The following is a 15902-nucleotide window of genomic DNA, read 5'->3' on the forward strand; positions in this document are numbered from 1 at the left end:
CCAGCAGCTTAGCAACCCTGCTGGTTTCCCAGAAGTTTTAGGAACCATCCAGAGGGGTCTACAGGTGGTCCAGTCTGGATTCTTAACATATCACTGATCTAGCTGCTGGGCGGGGGAACTGTGGGGCTTTGATTGGCCTGGTCTGAGTCCTGGGCCTACTCCTGGCCAGCTTCCCAAGGATGACTGAAGTACTCTTTCCAAGAAGGGGGGGATTATGGTTGTTACATAGGCAAAACCAATGATTCAGTTTTCAGAATGGAAATGAAATATTATTTGATTTATAGAACCTTACCTAGTTCTGGGGACTAACTGTAGAAAAGTGAGTATTCGCTTTCATATTGAATAGATATGGCTTTTTACGTGGAGGCTCTGAAGCTCCCAGGGCATTTCAGAAGGCCTGACAATTTCTGCATTGCTCATGGTGCTACTTCCCCAGGCCACCTCAAGCATTCAGTTTCTTTGCTGTTGGTTGGAATTTATTGACTCTGTGTGGTTAACAATTGTTATCTGACATGCGTCAGCACCCTGATTTCTTAGTAAAATGAATTATTAATTAATACAATTTCAAAACAGGTTTTTAGGGCTAGGGCTGGAGTGGGGAAGGTGTGGCTGGTGGGGTGGTGGCCAGGAGCTTCTGCCTGGTCATCTCGTCCTGCAAATAAAGTGGCCATTCTGTGGGCCTGCTCAGCCTTTTTTTTTTTGAGACAAAGTTGCTCTGTCACCCAGGCTGGAGTACAGTGGCATTATCATGGTCCACTGTAGCCTCCATCTCCTGGGCTCAAGGGATTCTCCCATCTCAGTCTCCTGAGTAGCTGGGACTGCAGATGTGCACCACCATGCCCAGCTAATTAAAAAAAATTTTTTTTTTATTTTTTGTAGAGATGAGGTCTCACCATGTTGTCCAGGCTGGTCTTGAACTCCTGGGCTCAAGTGATCCTCCTGCCTTGGCCTCCCAAAGTGCTGGGATTATAGGCGTGAGCCACTGCACCTGGCCCTATTCCTGTGACAGCTCTCTTGGAAGGTACAGAAAGGTTTGTTTGCCTTGAATAATGAATCTCACTTTACACCTTGCTGTCTTCATTTAAAAATATTTAAAGTTTTGACAGAATTGTACAAGTTCATGTACTTTATCACTTAGCATCAAATAGTTCTGGGTAATAACTGATGATATGATGCTAGAACTGGATTTCTAAAGGCGTTTCTAGTTACTGAGGATCCTTTCAATTGTCAGTATGTAATTTATGAGAATAAGTTTGGTTTTGTTTTTGTTTTTTGTTTTTTGTTTTTGCTGTATTGGGTCTAAACTTTTAACAGAGTTTAATACTGTTTTTCGTTGTTTTGACAACCCTCCCACCTCCACCTCTAACATCCATATCTGGCGTAGAGGGAACTAAGAAATGATTGTGAGCTGATCACACACTTTCTCAGGTTTGAGTGAGGAGCCCAGAAGGTAACAAATGATCCTGTTTTAGTTGCATTTGCATGTGCATTAGTTCAGTCTCAGCAAGCTGGAAACAAGAAAATTGGAAAATTGAGAAGGAAAGTGTGGAAAGTGGAGCGTGCAAACTATGCGAAAAAGAGGGAGAACAAAACAAAACTCAGATTCTAGAAATAACAGAATGTGCCCAGGCACGGTGGCTCACGCCTGTCATCTCAGCAATTTGGGAGGCCAAGGCGGGTGGATCACTTGAGGTCAGGAGTCCGATACCAGCCTGGCCAAAATGTTGAAACCCCATCTCTACTAAAAACACAGAACTTAGCTGGGTATGGTGGCAGGTGCCTATAATCCCAGCTACTTGGGTGGCTGAGGCACCAGGATCACATGAACCTGAGAGGCAGAGGTTCCAGTGAGCCGAGATTGCGCCACTGTACTCCAGCCTGGGCAAAAGGGCGAGACTCTGTCTCAAAAAAAAAAAAAAAAAAAAAAAAGAGAAATAACAGGATGTGCCATGGAGGGTGGTATAAGCTTGGAGCTTGCTCTTGGGATGGACTCATGGTAGATGTTTGCTGGGAGAGGAGATGTTTAAATTTACAGGCAGTCCTGTGGTTGAGGGGAAACAGTGAAAAATGGGGACCTGAGGTGTACAAGGTCAAGTGTGTCAAAGTAATGGAAGTCCAGGTGTTCAACTGGAATAGCTGGAGCTTTGTGCCCACTGGCACTGCTGGAGTCCTGCTTCATGGCCCACGCATCATGGGCTGTCTCACAGTTGGAATAATTAGTTTCAGCCTCCAAAGTCTCGCTTAGGTGAGGTGCGTAGTCCAGTTGGCCTGGAAAATTAAAAGCCTTGGCCGGGCGCGGTGGCTCACGCCTGTAATCCCAGCACTCCGGGAGGCCAAGGTGGGTGGATCACAAGGTCAGGAGATCGAGACCATCCTGGCTAACACGGTGAAACCTCGTCTCCACTAAAAATACAAAAAAATTAGCTGGGTGTGGTGGTGGGTGCCTGTAGTCCCAGCTACTCAGGAGGCTGAGGCAGGAGAATGGTGTGAACCTGGGAGGCAGAGCTTGCAGTGAGCCGAGATCACACCACTGCACTCCAGCCTGGGCGACAGAGCGAGACTGTGTCTCAAAAAAAAAAAAAAAAAAAAGAAAAGAAAATGAAAAGCCTCCAGTGACTTTTCTCCTAGTGAGGATTATTTGTTTGTTTGTTTGTTTTTTTTAGAGACAGTCTCGCCATGTTGCCCAGGTTGGTCTTGAACTCCTGAGCTCAAGTTATCTGCCTGCCTCAGCTTCCCAAAGTGCTGGGATTACAGACATGAGCCACCACACCTGGTCCTAGTGAGGTATATTAGTCTGTTTTCACATTACTGATAAAGACATACCCGAGACTGGGAAGAGAAGGAGGTTTAATTGGACTTACAGTTCCACATGCCTGGGGAGGCATGTGGTGAAAGGCAGGAGGTGAAAGGCACTTCTTACATGGCAGCAACAAGAAAAAAATGAGGAAGAAGCAAAAATGGAAACCCCTGATAAACCCATCAGATCTCATGAGACTTATTCACTATCACAGGAATAGCACAGGAAAGACTGGCCCCCATAATTCAATTACCTCCCCCGGGTCCCTTCCACAACACATGGGAATTCTGGGAGACACAATTCAAGTTGAGATTTGGGTGGGGACACAGCCAAACCATGTCATGAAGATTTCTTTTGGTTTTTCTCTTTTGAGACAGAGTCTTGCTCTGTCACCCAGGCTGGAGTGCAGTGGTGCCATTTCAGCTCACTCCATCCTCTGCCTCCTGGGTTCAAGCGATTCTCATGCCTCAGCTACCCAAGTAGCTGGGATTCCAGGTGTGTACCACCACGCCTGGCTAATTTTTGTATTTTTAGTAAAAACAGCGTTTTGCCATGTTGGCCAAGCTATTGCTGAACTCCTGGCCTCAAGTGATCCTCCTGCATCGGCCTCCCAGAGTGCTGGGATTACAGTCGTGAACCACCACGCCCGGCCCCTAGTGAGGATTTCTTAGCTCCATACCTCTCACTTCTCACCATCCGCCTGTGCCGAAAGATGCTCCTGTCTATAAACTTCAAGAAAATAGCAGGCAGCATGCAAATTATATAGGCCTTATTTTATTTTTTTGACTATAACCAGTATTTTATTATTTTATTAGCTTTTTCCTTTTTCCTGAAGTTTAAGTATTTCAGAGACCATCAACAGATGTCCTTGCAAGTTAGTCTGTTAGAGAAAGCCCCTGCCTTGGTCAACAGCCCCTGTTTCTTAATTGTTTGGAGTTCCTTTCCCAGCTTATGTCTGGTGGGGCAGCGGCACCTTGGCCCTTGCTCACAGGAATCACTGCCTTTTCTTTGCTGCCAAAGGTTTAGGAGGCTCATTGGGAGCCCTGGCTGGGCCTCACAGCCTCCCTGGGAGGACACTGGGCCCAGCTGGAGGTCTTCTGCTTCCACCCACAAGGTCACCAGATAGGGGAGGGCAGCAGAGCCCAGAGCATTGTTTCTTACTTAGGAAAGTGTTCCTTTTTTTCTTTTGAGATGGAGTCTCGCTGTGTCGCCCAGGCTGGAGTGCAGTGGTGCAATCTCAGCTCACTGCAAGCTCTGCCTCCCGGGTTCATGCCATTCTCCCGCCTCAGCCTCCTGAGTAGCTGGGACTACAGGCGCCCGCCACCACGCCTGGCTAATTTTTTGTATTTTTAGTAGAGATGGGGTTTCACCATTCACAGAATGGTCTCGATCTCCTGACCTTGTGATCCACCTGCCTCAGCCTTCCAAAGTGCTGGGATTACAGGTGTGAGCCACCATTCCCTGCAGGAAAGTGTTCCTTTTTTTTTCTTAGGACATTCTCAACCATTTGAGACCATTTTGCTGGGAAGGAGGTGGCCGAAGTCCTCTTTTTTTTTTCTTTACTTTTCTTTTTTTTTTTTTTTGAGACAGGGTCTCACTCTATCGCCCAGGCTGGAGTGCAGTGGTGCAATCTTGGCTCACTACAGCCTCCACCTCTTGGGCTCAAGCAATTCTCGTGCTTCAGCCTCCTGAGTAAGCTGGGATTACAGGTGCGTACCACCACACCCAGCTAATTTTTTGTATTTTTAGTAGAGACGGGGTTTCGCCATGTTGCCCAGGCTGGTCTTGAACTCCTGAGCTCAGGCATCTGCCTGCCTGGGCCTCCCAAAGTGCTAGGATTACAGGTGTGAGCCACCATGCCTGGCCAAAGTCTTTGTCAGTGGTGAATCCTAGCTCTGCCCACTTCTCTGAGAAGCTGAAGAGTCATACCTGCTCTTCATCAAATGGAACAACAAATTGAAGGGCCTGGTGGTCCCTGGCACATTGTAAGCCTCCTGAACATTAAGTACCTCTGAACATTACTGTTGATTTTGACACATATTTGTGCTTTAAGCTGGGAAATATTCATTAAAAATTAAAGTGCTCTTTTTTCTTTTTTCTTTGTGAGGCCCATTGTATCTTTGCCAGCAGTGAATGTTGCATCATGAATGAAAAACCTAATTACATCAAATGTCCAGGTCACAGTGCAAAAGTTTTTATCCCTGGTCGTTTCACAGCCTTTGCAGAATATGCCTGCTTTTAGCTGAAGCCCTGTTCTGTGGCTTCAGATAGAGTCAGATTCCTTGACATATTTGAGGGTGGAGAGAAGGCCTCCTTGGCCAGAGCAGATGTATGGGTTATTACCAGGGTGAAATTTTACGAGCTGTCCCCTTTTTGTGTGTGGAAAAATCATACAAAGTGCTTTTTCCTATTTTCTCACTTAACAGCAATCAATACAGATGACTTCTGTAACTTTCTCCCCACGTAACAAGCAAGCAGTCAGTTTTGCAGGACACCAGCTAGGTGTCCTTCAGTTCAACTCTGATATTTACCTGGAGATAGCTTCAGATCCCGTATGTTGAGGGCTCAGTCCCACAAGACCACTCCCTCCTTCCCAGCAGTGCAAGTCCAGGCCTCTGGAACTTCTGACCAGCCAGCTTCAAGTTGAGACCCCTTCTTTGGGTTCATTTAATTCGGTAGAGTGGCTCACATAACTCAGCGAAATTGACTTTTATTTACCTATTTATTATAAAGGATATTGCAAAGGATACAGATGAAGAGATGCATAGGCCAGGTGTGGGAGAAGGAGTGCAGAGCTTCCATGCCATACCTCAGTGCCACCCTTCAGGAACCTTTGTGTGTTCAGCCATCCAGAAGCTTCCTGAGCCTGTCCTTATGTCTTTTTATGGAGGCTTCATTATGGAGACATGATTGACTAAATGATTGGCCATTGGTGATAAACCTAATCTTCAGTCCCTCTCCCCTTCCCGGGACTGATCCTGCCTTGGTCTTTCTGGTAACCAGCCCCGTCCTGAAGCTGCCTAGGGACTGCCAGCCCTCAGTCAATCATTCACATTCAAAAAGACATCACTGTGGAGATTCCGAGGATTTTAGGTTTGGAATCCCTGCCAAGTGACAGGGTTGAAGACCAAATACATATTTCACAATAGCAAACCCTTCTTTTTGTGTGATTGATTGTGATGAGTAGTCATTGCATTTCTTGTGGCTTTTCCTTGCTTCTGCCACCTTTTGTTTACTTGCTTTTTTTTTTTGATGTGCCCATTACCCATCTGAGGCTTTAGATGAGGAATGTAGGAGCTACCTGTTGTTTCTGTGGCAGAAACATCTTGAGAGTAAAGACCACCACAGGAAGAAAGGGAGGCGCAGGTTCTGGGCCTGGAGTGACCTTAGTCAGCTGACTGTGTGATTCCAGGCTTAGGTTCCTCACTTGTATAGTGGGAAAAATAATCCTTCCCCTGAGGGTTTGAGGGTGGCGGGGGGACAGCCAAGCAGGTGGTCAGAATGGTGGGTGGAGCCCCTTGCTTCCTATCCGGGCCCTAGCTGTCCTAATCTACCTGGGGCAATCCCTGGAGACTTCTAGGGCCTCAGTTTTCCCATTTTATAGGTAAGGAACCTTCATCCCCTGCCAGACTGTGGCCTTCTTGAGGGCAGGGACTCTGTTTTTAATCTGTAACATTCATTTATTTAACAGTGTTCATTTCTGTGTCGGGCACAGTGCTAAGTGCTGGGTGCTCACTGGTGATGAGGCAGATGAAGGTTACCAAACTTGTGGACAGGAGCCTCATGTCAGAGACGTGGACCTCACTGTAGCCTGGTAAGTGAGTGTTATCTGGAGGAAGAAAGGGGATAGATGATGTGTTTGGTTGGAGCAAGTTAATGGATAGCCAGGGGTCTCAGTTTTCTTTGTGAAATGAGGGGCTGGGCTATAACCAGATTAGTTTTAAGGCTGTATTAGCTTGGGCCAGATGCTGGAGGCTTCTGAAAGCCAAGTGGAGGTCTTTATCCTTTTTCTAGAATTGCTGTTAGGAATCTTTATAAATTCTTGAACAGGGAAGGTCAGGCGAAAAGTGGTTGTCAAGGAGAATTTTCTGACATTCGGAAGCACAGTGGACCAAAGCAGTTTTGAAGGTATTGACAGGCATTTTTGAGTTAAGATAGACCTGAAATTAGTCTCTTTCTTGTCCTCATGTGTATTTTTTTTTTTTATTTAAATAAACTTTAAAAAAATAGAGATGGGGGTATTGCTATTTTGACCAGGCTGGCCTCAAGTAATCCTCCCATTTCAGCTTCTCAAAGTGCTGGGATTACAGGTGTGAGCCGCCATATCTGGTCTCACATGTAATTTTAAATCTGCCAAGATCAGCTTCCCCCAGCGTTTCCAATTCTTCCACAGCTGGCTTTTGCCAGGCAGTGAAAAGACAACCCATAAAATAGCCATTCCAGTGGAAGTGTTTTGAAAATAGAGCAATAGTCATGATGTTTACTTCTTTTCTCCTAAAGGCTTAAACTTGAGTGTAAGTTTTATTCGTTGTTGACTGGTGATAGTGATTTTATCTTGGGTTCGTCCTAAGGAGGCTGGGTATGTCCACTCAGCTCCCCAGTTTTACCCAGTACCTGCTGCTGGACCAGAGTCTCCCATCCTCACAGGGGGCTTACGTCGCAGTGGAGTGGGTTTTCTCTTTCTCTAGGTCATGGCTTCCAGCTTTTCGAATCTGAGGCTCCAAAGGAGGAAATGACCATTCAGGGATCTTACTCCAGCTTGATTACGGAAACTGAACCTTCATAGGGTGCGCACTTACCAAGGACAGGAAGGTTTCTCTCTTTGAAGGGCTTTAAACTTATAACAAAGAAAATAAAAATGACGACTTCGTCTATCAGACGGCAGATGAAAAACATCGTGAACAATTACTCAGAGGCAGAAATCAAAGTCCGGGAAGCCACCTCTAATGACCCATGGGGCCCGTCCAGTTCTCTGATGACCGAGATTGCCGACCTGACCTACAACGTGGTGGCCTTCTCGGAGATCATGAGCATGGTGTGGAAGCGGCTCAATGACCATGGCAAGAACTGGCGGCATGTGTACAAGGCGCTGACCCTGCTGGACTACCTCATCAAGACAGGCTCCGAACGTGTGGCCCAGCAGTGCCGGGAGAACATCTTCGCCATCCAGACCCTGAAGGACTTCCAGTACATTGACCGAGATGGCAAGGACCAGGGCATCAATGTGCGTGAGAAGTCAAAGCAACTGGTGGCCCTCCTCAAGGACGAGGAACGGCTGAAGGCTGAGAGGGCCCAGGCTCTCAAAACCAAAGAGCGCATGGCCCAGGTTGCCACTGGCATGGGCAGCAACCAGATCACCTTTGGGCGAGGCTCCAGCCAGCCCAACCTCTCCACCAGCCACTCGGAGCAGGAGTATGGCAAGGCTGGGGGCTCCCCGGCCTCCTACCATGGCTGTGAGTAATGGAAGTGCTTCTCACCCTTTGCCAGAGCAGCAGCAATGGGTGACAGGCGGGGTGGGTGTCCCTGGGCTTAGGGAGTGGTGGCCACTGCAGAGCTTGAACCTGTCCTCAGTACCCAGCTTTTGGTGGCCCAGGCAAATTGTCCTTGGTCTGGATCGAGTTTTGATTATAAAGGGACTTTTAGTCCCTTGGCTGCTCTGGTTCAGGGATCTCTAATGCCTTTTGCTGCTCTGTGGGTCTCATTCTGTACATCTGGGCAGAAGGTGGGCAGAGGCAGGTCTTTTCTGCTTCCTTGTCAGAATGGGTCTGGCAGCAAAGGAGTTGTCCTGCTGCACATACAATGGGGAGTTGACTCTGGTAGCCAGGAGGAAACAAATGCTCTATCTTGATAATCTTGTTTCTGTAATCTCATAGTAAGTGTTTTTCTGCTGACTGAGCTTCAGGTCTCTTGAATGGCTCAGTATTATTCTACTTCAGCAAAAAAACTTGTACAGGTTGCTAGTGTGAACAAGGCCTCCCTGCCAAACATGCAAATGAGAGTTGCTAGTGATCTGGTTGCATGGCTGGGTCTGCATTGAGTGGGGCCGGTCTAGTTCTGGTTTTGCATGTTGGATTAATTTGGGTCTTTGCCTTATGGTCAGAAGAGGTTTCAGGGAACAGAGTGGAGTTCAGGGCCTGATGGAAGCTGGTCTCTGTGAGCCACATTGGCATCCTGGCTGTTCATTGGAAGTGGTCCCCCAACAGGTGTTTCTCCATTTTCACAGTGCTATTCCAGCCACATGTGGACCCCACACTCAGAGAGACAGGTGGCCCTAGTAGCCTTTGGGGGACAGGGTGAGGATGGAGGTGGGGATTGTAGAAATTATATCTTCTGGCTGCTAAAACAAAAGTGCAGATCCCTAGTAACACTATGTCAGCATAGCAGAAAACTTCTTTTTAAAGGAAGTTGTTTGTAGTTTGACAGACCTCAGTCAACCCTTGGCTTAGTCAGTGTTCTGTTACCAGACCATTTACTAACATTTCCTGCTTTTGCAGGTTTCGATTTGACATTGTACTGCCACCACTAGCATTTTGAGAAATGTGTTAAATGAGAGATTTTCATATTAAAGTCAGATTTCCTGCTTCTAGGAATTCTGAATTATTACCGAGCTTGGAGCAGGTTAACATATTCTTGTCCCGTATGTAGTTGTCATTTTTCTTCTTAGTTTGAACTGTTTTGCTTAAGCAAAGGTTGTGACCTTGGTTAAACCACTTGAAAACAATTTAACCTTAATCTCCAGAAGCCTCAACACAGGGTTAAATTGCACCAAAAAAAAATGAAGATTGCCCTTTAAGAAGTGAAATTGTTTTATTTCTCTCAAGGACCCTCTTACCAACCCCCAGAGAGGCTCTCTTTGGATAGAGTTGGTCCCAACCTGCCTTGACTTCCTCTGTTCCTGTGACTGTGGCTGTGGCTTTGATGCAGGCCAAGGGGAGCTGCCATTCTCTTTATGTGCTTTTCATGGTCATTCTCAAGAAGCCAGAGGATGCTAAGCAAGGAGCTGAAACAGCTTCATGTTCCATGAACAATTTGTGGAACTTTGCAGATGCAGGGGTGGGACAGTGGGGATGCAGAAGCCCGGTTTGATCCACCCCTCCTCCTCATACCGAGTCCAGGGCCTGTAGCCATAGGTCCTGCTGGGCTAAATGATACTGCTGCAGTTCCAGCTCTGACGTTTTTGGTTCCCTCAGACCTTACGCTTGAGCTGCATGTTCAGGGTCAGAATGTGGTCAGTGGGCTTTTCACAGCTTCCACCGCAGTGGGCTGCGGGGTTGACCCCGAGCGGCCTTGGCCCGTACCTCCTGCAGGGGCTGCTGCGCACCCTCTAATGGCGTGTCTCTCTCTGTGTGTGTGTGTGTCCCTGCCCCACAGCGCCTGAGGCCTCGCTGTGCCCCCAGCACCGCACAGGGGCCCCGCTGGGTCAGAGTGAGGAGCTGCAGCCACTGAGCCAGCGCCACCCCTTCCTGCCGCACCTGGGGCTGGCCTCCCGCCCAAATGGCGACTGGTCCCAGCCCTGCCTCACTTGTGACCGCGCAGCCCGAGGTGGGACGGCGGTTTGCTTTTTTCCTTACTAGAAATGCTGGGCAGCTTGCTGGGGGTGTGCTTGCCATGCCAGTACAGCCAACTCTCTCCCTGTCTCCTCTGGGCCTGGGGGTTTGGCCTCCAGCAGGCCCAGGAGCCCTTTCTTCCTCTCTCCTGGGAGCTTGTGGCCTGGTCATGCTCCCCTTCCAGGATCACATGTCACTTGCTAGAAGTTCTGTCAAAGGTTTAGCAGGGGAGCTGTTCTTTGGGTAAGGCATGGGGTGATGGCCCATGCTCTCCCCATGCTCCCATTCCCTGACAAACTGGAGGGGCTCTGCCACCTGTCAGGCCCACCCATGGTGGTGGGTCAGACAGCTTGGCTTGTTGGACCGGAAATGTGTGATTTAAACCTCACAACACCAGACAAATATAAGATCCTCAGTGATGGTCATTGGAAGCCATTATCCTTAATGCAGTAACGTATGCCTTGCCCTGAATAAAATGGGATTTTTTTTTTTGCTTCCCAATTAACTGCTGTTCTTCCTGAAATCCCCGTTACCATGGAAAACAGAGAGTTAGCTGTACTGTCAATTCTAGGTCACGGTGTTTGAAGATACCTAATTCAATGGGTAACTAAAAATGGGGCTTCTCTTTCTACTAATTAATAATGTATCCTGATCAGAGCCCTACAACTGTAGCAGGTTAAACTGAAAACAGATTTTCACTGTTGCCTACAGGAAAATGCTCTCAGTCTACCTTTGGTCCCAAGTGGGGTCTCTGCTACAGGGAAGAAAGGTGTCTGTTCTCTTCTACTCTTCTTACAAGAAGGGGCATGACAGAGAGCTTTTGTGCGACTTCCCTGATAAGGTGGCCAGCCTTTATTCAGCCCTGGAAACAGTTACTGTTCATTCATGCCTCATTAATATTACAGCTTGTTTGACTTGGGTATTTGTGTAATAACTATATTTAACTCTAGGATATTTTCCTTCATGTCCCTGTTTTCCCCTAACAGTTTATACAGGATTTTGGCTTCTTCTAAACTGACATTAGAAAACGTAAGGAAGGCCAGCTCTGCACTGTAAAGAATGTAAATGATAAAAGCATTCGTTAAAGGGTCACCCAGAGGCATTGGAGTTATATGCCCATTTCACCGCTCCCCCCCCCCCCCCCCCCCCAGATAGTCAGGGGCTGCTGTTCTCAGCAGGTCCCGCAGAACTCTCCATGGAGTTCCCTTTTTGTTTTTCCCATGTTCTACCCATTTGGTAACTGACAAGGTCTGTTTTGAGCCTTGGTGGCTAATTTTGTGTTACCCTGGCCCTCTAGCTCTCCCGCTGGCAAACTGGCTTTCCTGGGACGTTTGCGTGTTAAATACGGCCTGGCAGGGCTGCAGGCTGGCCATCTTCCCCCGCTGCGGCTGTCTCTGGCCCTGCCTCTGCACCTTTGCCTGTGCCATTCCGTTCTCTCTGCTTGGGTATCGCTCCCACCACCTGCCCCCTGTTCCCACAACCTGGCAAGTTGCTTAAGGTATCCACCCCGTGTGGATTTCTGTTGTCCTTCAGCCCTCATAGGAGTTGAAGATAAAAATGAGTATTTTTTTCTTCGAAGATTTCTCATGCCCCAGATGAGTTTTGAGCAAACAAGTGTTATATGGATTGCATTTCATCCTTTAACTGTTGGGTGTGGCATCCTCTCCACATCTCACTCTCTCCCCATCAGAGGGTAGGGGGCTGTCGGAGTCCAGGGCAAAGACCCTGGCCATGTTTCTTCTCTGTTCTTTCTTGATGCTTCACAAAGGGTTGAGTATAAGGTAAGTGCTTAATCTGTCACACCAGTGGATTTGTTTGGAGCACACCTTCTTGGAAATCGGCAGTGGAAAAGTCAGAATGATGCCGGCCATTCAGAAAACTGTCAGGTGAGATGCAGGCTGTGATTCAGGAGAGATGTTTGTGAGGGGTGCTTTTGGGACCGCAGGCCCCACAGAGGCAGAGGAGGCAGACTGCTCAGAAGCCCTCTTCCCATGAAAGCAGCCACAGCCGGGAAGGCCTCTTGTGTGACTGGCGATAATCGTGAGGATGTCTGAGGAGAGCTTTCTTTCATGTGCCATATGTCATCTCATCCTCCCTGTGCCCCTCCCTCTCTCTTACCTCCCACATAGATCTGTAGATCTGACCTTGGAAGTCTCTTGAATTGTCCATCTTGTTCCATGGCCTCAATTCAGTGCCAGTCTTCTGACCAATTTCCTGCTGTCATTATCTCTCAGTCTCACCCACCCTCCATCTTTATAAAGGATGCCCTGGTCCTCAGTCTCAGAAAGCCCCTTTAGATGCCAGGCCCTGCAGGGCCATCTCAGAGCCTTTGACATTGCAGACCTCAGTTGCTTCCACCAGCTGTGTCCCCTGCCGTCAGTCTGGGGGTCTTCCTGTTCCCACAGAAGCATTCCAGACCTTCCCAGGCCTGCCAACGTCTGCCTGCAGGCACAGCTCTGGGCTTTCCTTTTGAAGCCTGCTCTACCTGCCCTCTGCTCTGTATTTATTGCGTTCCCATGGGGCACCAGGCACTGAGCACAGAACAGAGCCCCTTGCCCTCATGGAGCTTATATGGTAATGGGAAAGAAAAACACAATATAAATTATTCAGCGTGTTATGTAATGAGTGCTCTGGAAAACAGCAAAACAAAAACAGTCTTGCTTGAGTGTCTTTGGGGAGGTAGGAGAGGGTGGCTTGCAGTATGAATGGATCAAGGATTGAAGGAGTGTGGGGGTGAGCCTTGTGGAGGTTGGAAAGAGCCTTCCAGGCAGGAGGGCAGCTGTGCAAAGGCCCTGAGGTGGGAGTGTGCTCAGGGTGTTTGAGAAAAGGCAGCCAGTGAGGTGGCGATGAGTGACGGAGCATGGCCAGTGCGTGGGGGTGGAGCGTGGCAGAGGTGGGCCTGGAGGAGGTGTGGGGCAGGACCTCTCAACTCTGTCTGGCTGGGAGCATTCCTTGAATTCCTAGTCCATCCATACGGGTACTTTTGTGTCCATGTTTAGATGTTGTGCCGATGTCATTGCTAGGAGCTTTTGGAACAGTTTCACTGTGCTTACCTTGCAGACTATGCACTCAGTGGCCCGGTGTTGGGCCTTCTAGGTTTATGTCAGAAATTTCTTTGACTTTTACTCACAGTGAGGTGGGGGAAGACGAGGGTTAGGAGGATCCCTTGGGCTGTGTATGGGCAGGGTGGGAGCAGGGAGCCAGGTCAGGAGGCCACTGTCCCCATCCAGGTGGGAGATGGTGGGGGTCTGGACCCGGCAGGGCTGCAGAAATCTGGGCAGTGGCCAGGTTCTGGGTATGTTTTTCTTTTTTTTTTGAGACGGAGTCTCGCACTGTCGCCCAGGCTGGAGTGCAGTGGCACGATCTCTGCTCACTGCAAGCTCTGCCTCCCGGGTTCACACCATTCTCCTGCCTCAGTCTCCCAAGTAGCTGGGACTACAGGCGCCCGCCACCACGCCTGTCTAATTTTTTGTATTTTTAGTAGAGACAAGGTTTCATCATGTTAGCCAGGATGGTCTTGATCTCCTGACCTTGTGATTCACCCACCTTGGCCTCCCAAAGTGCTGAGATTATAGGCGTGAGCCACCGCGCCTGGCCGGTTCTGGGTATGTTTTAAAGATGACCTGACAGACCTTGCTAGAGGACTGGGCAGAGTGAGAGGGGAGCTGAGGACGACTCTGAGGGCTGGGAGCAGAGCAGCTGGAGGCAGAGCTGCCATCATCTGAGGTGAGGGCGGCTGTGGGTGCAGCAGGTTAGTGGAGGGGTTGAGTTCAGGACATATGGAAGTGTCTCCTAGACACACAAGTGGAGGTGTCAAGAAGGTCTGAGAAGTCTGGAGTTGGGGAGAGAATTCTAGGCTGCAGACACGCTTTGGAAGTTGTCAGGGCATGGACAGTGCTTATGGCCGTCAGCTGTTCGGCCTCACCTGGCGCTCATGGTTTTTTGTTTTTTTTTTTTTTGAGATGGAGTCTCACTCTGTTGGCCATGCTAGAGTGCAGTGGTGTCATCTGGGCTCACTGCAACCTCCGCCTAGCTGGCTTCAAGCTGTTCTCCTTCCTCAGCCACCTGAGTAGCTGGGATTACAGGCACATGCTACCATGCCTGGCTAATTTTTGTATTTTTAGTAGAGATGGGGTTTCATCGTGTTGGCCAGGTCTTGAACCCCTGACCTCAAGTGATCTGCTCAGCTCGGCCTCCCAAAGTGCTGGGATTACAGGCGTGAGCCACCGTGCCTAGCCTCTGGCGTTCATGTTTACTTGGTGGTCTTGTAATTTCAGACACACCAGCTGCCGTCCCAAGGCTGGGTCCTCTTAAGGCTTACCCGTGTTGGCTGCCCTCACGTGATCCTGGCATGTAGTCAGTGCTCAGGACAGTTGTGTGTGGGCAGAAGCTGCGCAGCACAAAGGAGGACCCTCAGGCCCAGGGGGTTGAGGGATTTGCCTAAGATCACACAAAGATGGCAGCTGGCCTGAACTGCAACCTGGTGGGGGTGAGCAGCCCACATGTTACCCGCCCCCCGGGCTCTTTCCACCATTTGCTGTTCTGTTCTGCAGAACTGGCCACAGTGTCAAAAGGCTTTGGAGAAATTACAGAAGTTCTTGGGGTAGACAGAACCTACATCAAAGGGAGGCAGATGGGGATGAGAAAAACATTCCTGAGTCAAGGTGGAGGCCTGGAAAGAAAGATTGCTGCTGTCCTCTCACCAAGGACACTCTAAGGCCAGGGGCCAGATCTTCTGCCCTGGCTGGCCTCTGTTGAGGGTGGGTAAGGGAAGGAAGGAATGCCCAGCTTGGTGTTCTCAGCCCCCTTGCTGAGCTCCCTGAACTACAGTCTGCAGAGCCAGAGCTACAGCTGTCTTGATGCTCCCTGAGCAAGTCCCAAGTTGCCTGGTACCTTGCAGTTCTTGGCGGGAGTTTAACTGCCCAGCATTCCTGTTCTCAAAAAAACAAAAAAAAAAAGAAAAAGGAAGGCAGGCAGAATAGAAATCTTCATTGCTTTCTGATTCACTCAAGTGAATCAGAACCAACTTAGGTCCTGAAACCAAAGTAAGCAGCAGTGGGCTTTGTACCAGGTGGGGGCTGCTGCCTGCAGCCGGGTCTTCTTGGCTCTCCTCATGGCCCCTCCGTGTTGCTGATGCCGCTGGCCCTGGCTGTAGTATGCTTCAAGTCTGCTGCCAGAGAAATGGCAGGGATTCTTTTGGGCTACTGGTCCTCTGGGCTGAGAGCCCCTTGTGCTGAGGCTGCTCCTCTCACACCCCACCCGGAAAGCGTTTGCCAAGTGATTACTAGAAAAGATTTGCGTTGGCTTATAAAACACATGCAATGCCACAGGATTAAATAGATACCAGAAGAAACTGGGGCAAAAGGAAAACAGAGGTGAGAAAGAAAAGCCAGGATTGTATACAGTGGCTAGAGATGGATCCAAATTTGGTTTGATACTGTGCAGCTGGGAAGGCCGGAGTGTCAAGCAGCCTGCCCAGGACTTCATGGAGCAGTGGCTGTGATCATTGTCCTGTGGCATCACCCCAACAGCTGCTGCTGCTGTCCGCCAGGCCTTCG

General features: G+C 49.0%; 1 protein-coding gene across 13 annotated transcripts in view; it reads left to right on the forward strand.

The window, feature by feature from the left end:
* The window catches only part of EPN2 (epsin 2), a 99447-nt gene that overhangs the window by 37951 nt on the left and 45594 nt on the right, over window positions 1-15902 (forward strand). For 5 of the 13 annotated variants that reach the window (XM_054535118.2, XM_054535116.2, XM_054535120.2 and 2 more), the window contains 3 exons: window positions 6489-6611; window positions 7486-8250; window positions 10169-10339. The exons of 1 other annotated variant lie outside the window; for it this stretch is intronic. In XM_054535118.2, the coding sequence (XP_054391093.1) occupies window positions 7656-8250; window positions 10169-10339 (766 nt within the window). In that variant the 5' untranslated portion in view covers window positions 6489-6611; window positions 7486-7655. Of the gene's footprint in view, window positions 1-2667; window positions 2785-6488; window positions 6612-7485; window positions 8251-10168; window positions 10340-15902 lie in introns of those variants that run through there. 7 more of the 13 variants (XM_063717839.1, XM_063717838.1, XM_024241476.3 and 4 more) reach the window with 4 other exon arrangements.

The sequence above is a fragment of the Pongo abelii genome, chromosome 19 (genome assembly GCF_028885655.2).
Source record: "Pongo abelii isolate AG06213 chromosome 19, NHGRI_mPonAbe1-v2.0_pri, whole genome shotgun sequence".
Lineage (NCBI taxonomy): Eukaryota > Metazoa > Chordata > Mammalia > Primates > Hominidae > Pongo > Pongo abelii.